At 33.8% G+C, this 14,294-nt stretch overlaps 2 protein-coding genes across 18 annotated transcripts in view; one reads left to right on the plus strand and one right to left on the minus strand.

Moving 5' to 3' along the window:
- The window catches only part of LOC134527898 (pancreatic lipase-related protein 2-like), a 72,417-nt gene extending 71,290 nt beyond the window's left edge, over window positions 1–1,127 (minus strand). The window contains exon 1 of one of the 7 annotated variants that reach the window (XM_063360912.1): window positions 707–1,127. In XM_063360912.1, coding sequence (XP_063216982.1) covers window positions 707–740 — 34 coding nt within the window. In that variant the 5' untranslated portion in view covers window positions 741–1,127. Of the gene's footprint in view, window positions 1–44; window positions 549–577; window positions 598–706 lie in introns of those variants that run through there. The other 6 variants (XM_063360914.1, XM_063360910.1, XM_063360909.1 and 3 more) reach the window with 6 other exon arrangements.
- The window catches only part of LOC134527901 (holocytochrome c-type synthase), a 52,424-nt gene continuing 38,763 nt past the window's right edge, over window positions 634–14,294 (plus strand). For 2 of the 11 annotated variants that reach the window (XM_063360920.1, XM_063360926.1), the window contains exons 1-2: window positions 1,257–1,298; window positions 11,504–11,683. In XM_063360920.1, coding sequence (XP_063216990.1) covers window positions 11,589–11,683 — 95 coding nt within the window. In that variant the 5' untranslated portion in view covers window positions 1,257–1,298; window positions 11,504–11,588. The other 9 variants (XM_063360927.1, XM_063360928.1, XM_063360921.1 and 6 more) reach the window with 9 other exon arrangements.

Consider the following 14,294-nt stretch of genomic DNA (forward strand, 5'->3'; position numbering starts at 1 on the left):
AACAATCTACTGGATGCAATTAACTAACATGATTTAATAATTACCTTCTTGATCAGCTACCGCAAACAACCCGATTTCAATACATTCTATTTCTGATAACGTTATTAAAAATAACGATATTAAAAATAACAAATAAGAGATATACATAACTTTTGTTTTCATTACAACAGAAATACTTCCTGTAGTTTTCGAAACTAGGAAGCAGTTTCTACAAGATGTATTTACCGTTCAGTGGTCCTACAAAAGTATGTCACTTTCACTACCCGATTCAATTTCACCTCCAACCAATGTCGCCAATGCTTCAAAAATTATATTATGCCTTTGGAGTGAGTAGTAAACAAGGGCGCCAACAGACAAAAATTCACTTCACAAACCCTAGGAGGCGGAGAGATGACTTTGTCTTTGGTCTCAACATAAGCAAATAACTATTTTCCTTCGTTTAATAACAAATTTTGTTTTGTTGAAGGATATGATAAAAGAAAGCTTTATTTTAATAGCGACAAGCTGGTACAAATATCTATCTCTGTGAATTCATTGGCCTTTAGTAAACAAATTGATGCCAAAGAGTAAAACAAACCTAAATGTTTGTTTTACACGTCCCATCTCTTTTGTGCCCTAACAGTTGAAAGAATTAGTAGCAAATGAACTTAGGTCAAAAATACTCGTACAAGCGCAGAGAACGACTTGTGCTTTTTTTTTTTATTACCTGACACAAAAGCAGACGTCTTGAAAAATACCATTGCGAATAAGATTCGTTTGAAGGTAAAACTTCTTATGGAATACTTAATTTCGTGCCATAAATGATGAGAGTTTAATCAAATTATGTTGCATGTGTTTTAACATAAGATCGTCAACTTTTCTATTCTCCACATAATACTAAGTTATTAAATAAAGACATGGTATCAAAATTCCTTATTTCAAATATGAGATAAAATATACTATCATCATTTTTATTTGTAACATTTTACATAAATTATTCGTTGTCTTAAATTCACAATACACTGAACTTTACGAACAACACAGAAGTAGATAATCACGCCAAAACAACACGCAGACGGACCTTCCCTCGCAACTCGTAAGAACACCGAGATCAAGATCTGAGTGACCCTAGAGCATCATTCCCCCCTCAATTAAAACTGCCCATTTGCCAAATTGTTTCCGGAATTTAAAACGAACAAGTGCACCCCAAGAGTTGAAAGTTCAAAAAGAGTCATCGAGTAAAACAAACCGCATGTTTATAACTCCTCTTTTCTATGTTATAACTGTAGCGACATAAACGCCGCAACTTTGTGAGCGCTGTAAGTAAAAATTAAATCACTTTGTTCAGTGGACTGGTGTTCACTTCTGTTAATATTGTAATGCAGCAGGCAACGTGCAGATACCAACGCATTTCAATCCTACAATGAATGTTTTACGGTGATGGCGCTTGTGCTATATACATTCCTTTTTCATTTCATTTCATTTCATTTATTAGCGTCCTATATTTGACAGTACATATGTCCAGGTTTTGTCAGTAACATTATAAATAAAATACAACATCATAATACACTAACAAAACAATATAAAAAATAAAAAAATACATTATAACACAATAATATATGTTACAATAAAAAATGATAATAAAAAACAATGCAGCAATTTATGTAGATGCACTGAGGAATTCATTAACAGAGTATGGAGCTATTCGTAGTAGGTAATCTTTGAGATGTCGTTTAAATATGGTATGTGATTGGGATGCTGTATTTAACAGGGATATCGGTAGAACATTTATTAGTTTAAGGCCCATGTAAAAAGGGTTCAATTCGTATTTTTTTGTTGAATGAAAAGGAATGTGATTCTTATAAATGGATCTGGTAAAGTGATTATGTATTTCATTATTCTTTACATACTTAATATTTTGAATTACATAAATGACAACCGAATATATATAAATGGCTGGAAATGTTAAGAGTTTGTTATTCAGGAAAATAGGCCTACAAGAATCTGTCTTACTAAGATTATAAATAATTCTAATAACCCGTTTTTGAAGCTTAAATATCTTTAGCCAATTTAAGGAATTTCCCCAAAAAATAACACCATATCTCATTATTGAATATATGTTTGCATAATACATAGCAATTACTGCTTTATGTGAAGTTACAGTATTAATAGTTTTTATGGCAAAACAAAGAGAACTAAGTCTACGACACAGAAAAGATATATGATTAGTCCAATTTAGATTCTCATCAAGATTCAGTCCCAGTAATTTTGCTGTTTTTACAGTATTAAGAATATTATTGCCAATAGTCACTTCAATATTATTTAATCTATTTATTTGAGAGTTAAAATATATAATAGAAGATTTTTGAATATTTAGAATCAGTCTATTATCAGTAAACCAAGTTTGCATTTGGTTGAGGGTTATGGAAATTCTTTTTTGTAGTTCCTGTAAAGTCTGGCCTGTTACTATAATGGAGGTATCATCTGCAAACATGATAGTCTGGCCATAATCTAGAAACAAAGGTAAATCATTAATAAAAAGCAAAAACAAAAGTGGACCGAGAATTGAACCTTGGGGAACACCAATACCAATTTTCAAAATTTTTGACCTAGAAGTAGTGGTAATATTATTATAAGTCACATTAATACTAGTAATTTGTGAACGATTTGATAAATAAGATTTTATAATATTGTTTGCAACACCTCTTATACCATATTTACTTAATTTTTCTAATAAAATATCATGGCTTACACAATCAAATGCTTTGGTTAAATCTACAAATATGCAAGCTGTCAAGACTTTATTATCTAAATGAGAATAAATACTATTGAGTAGAGTGAACAATGCTTGTTCCGTTGACTTGCCTTTAACAAAACCATACTGATTACTGGTAATTATATTATAACAATTTAAGAATGAAAGCAACCGTTTTAATATAATCTTTTCAAGAATTTTTGAAAAATTTGGTAATAAAGCAATTGGTCTATAATTATTAATGCAGGTAGTATCACCCTTTTTATGTAGTGGAATAATTTTCGCTATTTTGAGCCTATCAGGAAATATGCCATTTTCTAAACATTTATTAAATATATAGACAAGGGGCTTTTTAATGTGTTCTGCACATGATTTTATTACAGAAATAGGAACATCATCAAGACCAACAGAATTTTTATTTTTCATACCTCTTATTATTTGAGTAATTTCATTTTCATCTACTGGTGTTAGGTACATTGAATGCAAATGCAAATGAATATCAAGTATTCTAGGTGATATTCCTGTATTTATAATGGTTGAATTGTTTTTTATTAAAGAGGATGCAATTTCCGTAAAATAGGCATTAAACTTATTAGCAATTTGGAAACTGTCAGTGATTGTATTATTATCATCATCAATTAAAGAAATGTTATGTTTATTATTGAAACATTTCATATCATTATTAATTATTTGCCACATTGTTTTACTTTTATTGGTGGAAGATAACAGTTTACATTCAATATAAAATTTTTTAGCATCTATAACAGATTTATTAAATTGTTTTTTAAATTTTTTATAATCATCTCGAATGTATGAATTTTTGTTGCGGAGAAGCTTCTCCTTATAATGATTTAAAATTTCAAATCCAGAGGCAAGATCACTATTAATCCAAGGAGAGGACTTATTGTTAATGCTTATCCATAAATAGGGAAAGTATTGATTAAAATAAAGTAAAAATGTATTTATAAACAAGTTATATGCCTTATTGGGATTGCAAGTGTTATAGATTTCTTCCCACAATACAAGTGCAATCTCATTACAAAAAATATCTATTGTATCAAGTTTAAACAATCTTTTCAGTAAATGAGTAGTGGAATTATCATTAGATCTAAGTTCAGTGTCACTTAATTTTAATATTATATGTTGAGCCAAATGATCAGAAATAGCAGTATCAATAGTTTCTGCAAACAAAGTACTAGGGCTACATCTAATATTAGTAAGAATATTATCGATACATGTATTAATTGTATTGCCAATTCTTGTAGGGGTAAGTATCGTTCTATGTATACCATATTGCCTAAGTAGACAAAAAAATTTATTGTTTGTGTTATTTTCCTCATTAAAATTAATATTGAAATCACCACATATTATCACATATTTTTGTATCCTTAGAACTTTTTTTAAAATTAAGTCAAAATAATTTAAAAACAATTCAAAATGACAAAATCCGGGGGGTCTGTATATACCAACAATACAGCTATGTATTGAGTTTATAGATATACAACAGCATTCAATTATTTTATCAAAGCAGTATTCAGATATATCAATGATCTTGTTCACAATATTTTTTAGAGTATAAATACAAACACCCCCACCTTTACTAATAGTTCTGTAATAACAAGAAGCTAAGTTATAACCATAAAAAAAACAATAGTCAAGTTCATTATGTTCAAGCCAGTGCTCGGAAAAACAAACAATATCAAATTTATAAAGACATAGCAAATGTTCTAAATTATGTTTTTTATTAAATATACTACATACATTTTGATGAAATATTGATAATTTTTGTAGATGCGATTTCATAGGTTTTAACATAGATTTTAACATAGGTTTAAACATAGGTTTTGAATTAGGTTTTAACATAGTTGGCCCCTTCATATCCATACATTGCAAGGGGCCCTCTAAAAGTTTTCCTGACTTGGGAACTGATGCCAACCCAAGGCAAGTGGTTTAAGATTTACAAAGCATTGAGCACTATTTTGTTCATGCATTATAATTTTTCTAATCTCATTAGCAAGGCGATCTTTGCCTCTACCATTTAAATGGAGGCCATGATGAGTATGATTTTCCCGAGTCAGGTTATTTACGTCAATTACTGTAACATTCTTAAAAGAACTACAAAGTTTGCTAATATTTTGGTTCACCTTTTTTGTTTCCACATTTACACAAGAGTCATCAATAAGATCGTATCTATGTGGTAGGTTTACAACAATAACATTGACATGTCCTAATTTAAATAAATTTCTTTTTAACGTGGTAATTACTTCATTACCTTCATTTTTTGCCACATCATTTGCACCACCTAATATTATGACAGTATCCTTATTAGTGAGCTTCTCACAGTTTTGTATGAGCCCTTCTGTTACAATACGCAGAGGAGCATTTGGTTTAACAATACCGTTTACAGTACAATCACTAACATTATTTAGAATTTTTCCTGCTACATCACGTCCATGGCTGTCAGCAAACAACAACACTTTTTTACTTCTTACCTTAGTATTCATACAGTTGTCTAAGGATGGTACTTTTACATACATTTTCTTTTGTAATGGTGGAAAAGCTTCTACATTATTTAATAAACTATACCTGTTGTTGATGGTCTTATTTTGATATGTTTTTTGCATCTCAAAATCTTTAATCCTTACTGTTCTCTTGGGTAAACAAAACTCTGCTTCGTCAGTTCTACTTTTTTCAAAATGTTCCAGTTTCGCAAGTAATTTATTATTTTCTTCTCTATTAATGATCAAGTCTTTTTGAAGTACCTCAATAATCATCTGAAGTGAGCCAAGTATATTATTCTCGACAGTTCCAATGGTATCTTTTGCCATATGAGAAATATTAGGTTCTTTAATGTTCATGCATTTCCTACAGAAACCATCTGTAAGGAGTTTTTTGTTTTCTTCTTTTAGGTCTGCAATGTCATTTTGAAGTAGGTCTATAATCTTTCTAAGCGATTCTGTAACACTTTCATTTTCAGAATAGTTAGCTTCATCATCTTCAGCTTCTTGCAGTTTATCCACACTTTCATTTACTTTTGCAGGCGCAACCATTAATATACACTTATCACAATACCACTCCGAGGTAGGAATATTAATTTCACTTATATTACAACACCTTTTAAAATGAAACCACGTGTCACAGAATTCACATATTATCCCGTTTCTGACATTCCTATTGCACTTACCACATTTCGCATTATATCTAACTGGTCCTGAATTTTTTACCGCCATTCCACTCAATTGTGTGTAAATGTTAATTTATTTTTAATTCACAGAGAGATTGTTATAAATAACTAATTGTAAGACAAGTAAGTAGTATCTCAGCGGTATTTACAATCACCATTTTTTGATTAGTACAGTAAATAAATAAAAAAAACTGTAAAAATTGGTTATGGGGAATGGTCAACGGAAGGTTGTAGCCAGGACAGAAACCGCGCAGTAGATTAGAGTCTGAATCATTCTGAAAGTACTACATTAAAAAATTGCAATAAAAGTATTAGAGTAAATGAAGATAGATGAAGACATCACTAACATGTTGGCCCTTGTTGAAGCCTGTAGTGTTTGTAGGTTGTCATTGCCATTGGGTCTCCATATACTTATCAACTTCAGTCATTAGGCTCCTTTCACACGAGGCGACTGAGCGTGGCGATCAGTCGCCTTTGCTGGCGACTGTGCCGTTAGCGCAGGCAACTGGTTGCAGCGATCGCTGTGTAAAATAGATTTCAGTTCATCATGGCGTCCAGGGATGAAGAGGTTCTGCTGCTCCTCTTGCTTCTCAAGAAGAAGCATGCATGTGCATCCTATATTAAGGTCGAGAATAGAGTGGGGACTTTTTTACAGTTTATTTGACGAGCTGTTGTCAGATGGAAAGAAATTTTTTAATTACTTTCGTATGTCAAGAAATTCATTTGACTAATTACTGTACTACATAGAATCCGATGTGCAAGGAATTGATACAGTTATGAGAAAAAGTATTCCTGCTAAAGAAAAACTTGCTCTTACTTTAAGGTAAGTAATATGTGTAATCAAAGGAATATGTTTAATACATGGCATAAACATATCAGTATATTATTACTCATATTTTTATTTAAGGTGATTAAAAATAATAAAAAATAACTTTTAATGCTTCTGTAATGTGTTTATTATTAATTTACAAGGGGCTACCAACCATATGAAACATTGTTCTCGTGATAAAGAAATAAGTTTTTAGTTTGTAGCAGTCACTAAATATTCTGAATAAAGCACACGGCTTAAGACAATGTATAGCAAGTTACAGTATGCTTAAGGTTGTTTACTTGTGACTACAGTGAATAAAATTACCATAAAGGAAATGTTACAGTTGTGGAAAACAAATAGAAATTGAGACCACGCCACAAAAATGGGAAAGAGAGTAACTATTCAAAGCATATCACATCACTATACTGGCTGCCCACTGATTCTGTTGGTGAACGTAATACACGTGATGTTGTAGATGCAGGAGATGAAACATTGTAAACATAATCCCTCTGCGGTGCACAATTTATCACTGATGAATTACTTGGCAGACCGACTGGAGAACATGATGGACCAGATTGATTTGTGGAACAGATTGAAATGGTATGCCTACAGTACTGGTATTATTATACTGATGTTGTGGCATCTGTCGCACTTGTTGAGCATTTGCAATAGCCAAAATTAAGTCAGATTTAAGTTTGAGCTTTCTGTCATCGGGAACTTTACGCATTTCCGAAACAAGAGATAGTAAAAACAAGCGATCCTCATCTTTTTCATCCGAAGCTGTACTTTCCATACATATTTTTTTTTTTAGTACACTAATAAGCTCATCATTTTCTTTGATCTGTCTCTTCCGTGATGTTTTTTGGATATTTACTGGGTTTTCTTCTTGTTGTGTTGAAATATCATCGTCTACTTCTGTTTCAACATTAAGATCTTCGCCAGAGACACAGTCCATACTACTTGTTGTTTTCTTCGTCACAGTTTCTAAGAAACGCAATGTTTCAAAATATACATAATACTGCTTTCGGCCACTAGCCCCAGAACCACTTTTTTCTGTCTTCTTTTTCAGAAGTTCTCTAGCATAGCATGTCCGGATACTTTTGCACTTCTTCTGTAGAGCAGCAGCTGTAACATACCGTTTACAAATTTGTTAGGACACATTCTTATTAGATTGTGTACATTTTCAATTTATTATATTTTGTTACAGGTACTTGGGTGCAGGTTCAACAATGTCAGACCTTCACTTCCAATATAGGCTAGGAATCTCTACAATTTCTACCATTGTCCGTCAAGTTTGCAAGGCAATCTGGATTCGACTGAAGCGGATATGTTTCAGTGAACTGACAGAAGAACTATGGTTGCAAACAGCAGCACAATTTTACGAAAGGACGAATTTTCCACATTGTATGGCAGCACTGGATGGGAAACACGTTCGCATAATCAAACCTGCTCATAGTGGTTCTTTATATTACAATTACAAAAACTACTTCTCAATACTCCTTCTTGCTTTGTGTGATGCATCGTATAAGTTCTTATTTATAGACGTAGGTGCATACGGAAAGTCATCAGATTCCACAGTGTTTAAAGAAAGCGTATTTTTCAAGAAACTTCAGAACCAACAGCTCAACATACCGGTGCCACAAGAATCATATGCAGGATTTGATGGACCTATGCCCTTTGTCTTTGTTGCTGATGAAGGTTTTGGACTTTCTAATAATATTTTACGGCCTTATTCAGGTAAATTTTTAAGTGTAAAAAAACGTATATACCTACAACTACAGACTCTCCCGAGCGCGTAGATATATCGAATGCACGTTTGGCATTCTCGTAAACAAGTGGTGTATTTTTCATAGGCCATTAAATGTTGACTTAACCCTAGCAGAAGACATAGTCAGCGTGTGCTGTTTACTACACAACTTTGTAAAAGAAAGGGACTGGATTCGCTTTGAGGATACTTTAACAGTTGAAGGGCTCCTTGATATGGAACCCGCTGGACGACCAACACCAAGACTTGCAAGCAATGTTAGAGACATGTTTGCCAAGTACTTTATAAGTGCAGAAGGTTCCGTCCCTTGGCAAATGGAACGTATTTAAGAACCATTGCAGAAAACGTTTGTGCTAAAATATAATTTATTATTGTTGAAAAATATTTGCTGTCGGTAGAGAAATAGTTCCGTATCACAACAACATTGCAAGTCAACAACACTAGCACAAATTTCTCGAATATTAAAAGAACCATTAAACGCAAAACAAAATTTAAAACTATTGTAAACTATTTTCAAGAGGCTTTTATAAGTGTGGACAAGTGTTTTGTCAAGAACAAAAAAAAATATTTTCAGCCGCTACTCTATTACGGACGTACTTTCAGTGTAGTCACTGCCTCATACATTTACAAAGCGTATTATGTATCACTATATCTATAAACCATTACCATAATGAAACTAATATAAAGTTTTATCTTACCTATTTCATTTTTCTCTGGAGATGGTTTTTCATCGAAATCACCGAAGAATTTCGTTATTACTTAGTGCCATGCATTTCCTTTTTCAAGTTTATTTCCGTATTCTTCAAGTGTACTGTTCCAAATAGCCTCGTTGTTCTGTACTTCATAAATAAGGTCTTCAGTGTTTACTCTTTCTTCTATTAATTTAGTAATAGAACGGTTCATATCAACACGATGTGCCATGGTTCGGTCACTTCACAACTATGGGAACGGCAGACGCCACTCGCCAGTCGCGCCGACCAGTCGCCTCGTGTGAAAACGTGTATCTGATTACATGTTTCATATCCAGTTGCGGCAACTGTAGTTGCGGCGATCAGTTGCGATAGTGAGCAACTGCAAGCGACTGTCGCCTGCTCGAGCGACTGCAGTCGCCTCGTGTGAAAGTTATCATACAAAACAATGCTCCACTAAAAGTTGCGGGGATCAGTCGCCGCGATCAGTCGCCTCGTGTGAAAGGAGCCTTAGAGTCGGGGAACAAAATCAACAAGCAAGTGTAAGAAAAATTTGCAGTTTTAACATATGTATATTTTGCATACTTACGTAAATTACCAAAATGTTTGATAATTGTTCAAAATCTTTCTTTTTGTCATGATACATTATATTTTTTTTTTGAAAAGATTCAATGTAATGACCATGCAAGTTTGCATTTTTGTCCATTTTTCTTACTATGATAGTTACTTTCTCAATAGACGCTCTTTGCCAGTATTTTTATTTGTAAATTGCTCCTAACATATTTTCATTTTCTTTTTTTGATTTTTACATAGGTGAACACATATCGCTCGCTTAAACTAATCTTTACTAATGGTAGCCAGGCTAACCCTTGCCTTTCTGTCTCTCTTCTTCTGTATTGGCCTAAAGGCTTAAAGCAATAAATATTGCCGTGTTATCAATATTAATGTGTAACATCATTTATACCACACAATTCGTTTATTTAAATTTACTTAATTTTATTTTTTTAATTAGAAGAAAGTTACATTTTCTGGGTTAATTATTGTGGTGGAGGGATGAAATGAAACACATCAGATAATTAGGGGGATCATGCTCCTCTCATCCCCCTGGTTATGGTGCCCATGGTTGCTTCTCTGGTATTGTCAGTGGAACAGTGCCAGGAAAGTTTCCCCATCTGAACAAATCTGACTTGTAATAAATTTTCATTCTTTAACCTCTGTGTAAATACATCTTACTGATCTTGTAATAGAACCTGTTCATGATGTTATTAAGCCTTGCACCATCCTAAATATATCTCTAAATATACCTCAAACGCTCAGCTAGACTATACGTTTTTGTTCTAGTATTTCTTCTCTTGTTTTGGGTGGTTTCTTTTTCGGTGGCATTTTGAGATAATATCTACAAAAGAGACGTTACTTTTAATGGTCAAAACCTAAGAAAACAGTCCCCTGTGCTATGAACAGTCCCCTGTGCTATTAAATGACAGGTGACTGTTGGCCAGGGGACTGTCATTTTTACATGATTTCTTAATAAAACATTATCATTTAAAAACATTCAGATAAACAAAACATGTGGCTATATACTAGATGATCAATTATTTTAAACAAATTGTCGTTATTAAAACTCTTAAAAATAGTATAAAAAAAAGGCTTACCAGTGTACTGTTTTCACTAACGGCCGAGACGCGTGGTTCGCCAGCTGACGCAGTAGTAGCGCTAAACAAAATGGCGGCTGCCTGCTTAGCTACACAATCGAACGAACTTCACACCGATTGTGTTCTGTTTCATGATATAAATGCTTCGCGCCAAAACTAAATTTGAATTTAGCGCCATTTTAAAATTTTATCAGGGGACTGTTTTAATAATTTGAGGACAGCATTCACACATGGATATTTTGATTAAAATTCTATTTCAAAAATATAATTGTGATGTATACAGTTGCTTACTATTTTTGTTATGTATTTGGATATTTTTTATTCAATTATCAACTGCAAAAAATAAATATTTGTAACAAGATTTGTAATTCTGGAAAAGGAATGTACCAAGGGACTGTGTTTTGAGACGTTTGAGGTTCATTTATTTGAATATTCCATTATTTAATTACTAAATAAGCTGTGGTGTGCCAAGAAAACCTAATACTATGTCGGTATTGATACAAAAAACTGAGAAATTTTAAGATTTATTACATAAAATTAGCTTGGAACAGCGATTTTCCATTTAGTGGAGAAATGCCCTTATAGACTTAATCTTTTAGTCTCGCTGTACTTGTACCAATCAATTAATTTTCTACATTCGAATGTTCATTGATAATGTGTTTTTGCAGTGATACATACAACTAGCCATGGGGAACATAACGTCAGTGGCGCAACTGACGACCGTTCAGATTGTCGGCTCGCCGCAGGAGAAGGATGCATCAGGGTCACCTCATGTCCAGACGACACCTTCCTCATGGTACAGAGGTAGCCCACCTCCAGAGTGCCCCATGCACAGGAAGCAGCAAGTGGTAATAACAATCCTCAGTTGCAAATCAAAGGGTGCGGCCGAGTCCGTTAGTCACACGTCCTACCAACAATGGGGAACAATGAGTATGCCTGGTCTTTGTGCGCCCTCAAGTGCCTGGGACCCCCAGCAACCCACCTGCGACCCCCGTGGCCTGATGTAGCTGTGGTCGACCCCGGGAGCTGACCTCTGGCACGCCTGGTTGGTTCACCATCGCCAGGGAATGCTGCATTAGTGGTGTTTTCCGCTGTCCAGGCACTGCTACACGGATCCCTGTACAAGTAGCACATTGTTGAGTATATAGTTCATACCTTGTTACGCTGTCACCTTCCTCACGGTGTAGACACTTAACTATTACGGTTACGCATATTGAAAACCGGGAAAACTCAGGGGATTTTTTTTCTCCTAGAATAATTATGGGAAGGCCAGTGAATTTAAAATTCTCTGGAATTATTCCAAAATTTATTTTTTGCAAGAATTACGAAAACTGGAACCGACTTGAGAACAAATCTGAAAAGTAATAGTATGAAAATGAATATTTTGAATTTTTTAAAATATCTATATTGTTCTTTTGTTAATTAAAAAAAGATATATCAGTGCCAAACATTGAAAATTTAATAAACTGATTTACTGTAAAACTCTATACTTTTGCATTAGATTGATTAGGTGATACAAAACAACACAATTATTATTATATTATTTATCTTTTTATATCTAATAATATTTACATTATTTATCTATTAAAATCGACATAACAATTTCTGTTTATAATAAAAAACAGGTTATTTATTTGCTTTTAATTTATTAATTTTTTACTTGACATTGTTTAAATTCTTTTTCAAATTTCACTTTATTTTAAATTTGTTTATTTTAATATTTAACATGTTCATATAATTGATCTTTAAAGAATTATATTATCTAGTTCAACGTAATTTTTCAATATAAGGATCAAATTGAGAATTTCCTCTATTTTCTTAAGTTGCTTGAAATTTTTTTCCCTCAAAAATGGTTTATTGCTATTTCTGGTATACAATTTTTCCTGTAAAGTTTGTAAACATGCTAGTGTTTTGATGCACTCCAATAACCTTGTCCGTGCTACATTGTAAACAAAACTGAGGTATATGATAGGCTATTGCCCGAATGCCGGCCAAACTTTCTGTCTTTGTCCTGGTGACCATCATTCTTGTCATCTTGTATCTGGCATATGTGAATCAGAACGAGATAACGTGAAGTGGGATTTTTTTTCTTCTATTGGTTGTACAAAATTGCAAATTGCAACATCCGAACTGCCAGTAATTATAAGGTAAGATATTTGGTAAATATTCAGATATAGGGCTTTACCGAGAATCGGCCTAAAGTTTTTTGTTATGATGTGTGTTCTGATGATAATAGAAAAAAAAAAGCGGCTGCATAGAATTTTTCTGGTGACATTTTTTTCAAGTGGCCAGAAACGAATCTCATTCACTTTAAGTCTGGAACAAAAAGCCATAATTATTTTAATTATATATAAGAACAGCTACAAAAGGACATAGAATTTTTTTTGAGAAATCGATTTTTGCCAAATTATAGTCCTCTTTTCCCAAAATAATGAAAAATTCAGATAAAAATCTTAAGATAACTGTTTATAGCAAAAAAAAAAAACTAATCAATAGAACTCAATGTACTTCTGTAACTGTTCTTATATATAATCGAAAAAAAATTTGGTTTTTGGTTCCTATATAAAAATAGTATGAGATTCATTTCCGGCCGTGGAAAAAGAATGTCACAGGCAAAATTTTGTGCAGCAGTTATTTTTGTCTATTAGTCAGAGCGAAAAAATGATTTTTGTTTAATTTATTAATAGTTTAATAAAGAACTACCCACATAATTCCGATTCAATTCATACTGTTACGAACGTGAGCAGGGCCGGAGCTGGCTGGCGGCCTCGCACGGCCACTGATGTCACGTGGCCGCCGCAACGTGAGACCTGCCGCGCGCGCCTCATAGATTACAAGGATTGTCTCTTTCCCCCTCCTTCCCTCCACTCCCACAGCGACCCTCTGCCTTTGACACGTTATCTGACACCTTTGAGCTGCGGAGTTACGCGAGCCGCCGGCGATTGTCTTGAGAATTCTGGCGTCGGGTCGGTGCGGAATGACGCGACTGGCCCTAGTTGCGCTCGCGACTTCTAGAAGTGGCGCCTGGGCCTTTATAAGCCCAGGACGCCGGCCTCCGAGCAGTTGGCAGTTGGGAGTTTTCCCGCGGCGGAGTTTCCAGGGCGATGGTGCGGCGGAGCGGCGAAGTCCCTGGACGAAGGTTCCAGGGCGGAGAGTGCAGTGGAGAGTGGAGAGTTTTCCGTGTGATTATTTGTTTGTGATGTAAATAGTGGCAATCCATAAAACTGTGTAGTAAAATCTTTAATTGGGCTATCCATTTACGAACCCAGTAGTTTCCCACACGGCGATTTATTAATTTCATTTTAATAAATCGTAACAATACTTTCACCAAAAAAAATTCCCAAAATATGCAGATTTTTTTTTTGCTCCAGAGTGGTTTAACCCCTTAATATATTTGTTAAATATTACTCAGATTTTCCCAAATGAAGTTATATAATTGAAGTTCACAAAATTTTCTTG

This window comes from Bacillus rossius, chromosome 1 (assembly GCF_032445375.1).
Source record: "Bacillus rossius redtenbacheri isolate Brsri chromosome 1, Brsri_v3, whole genome shotgun sequence".
In the NCBI taxonomy this organism is placed as follows: Eukaryota; Metazoa; Arthropoda; class Insecta; order Phasmatodea; family Bacillidae; genus Bacillus; species Bacillus rossius.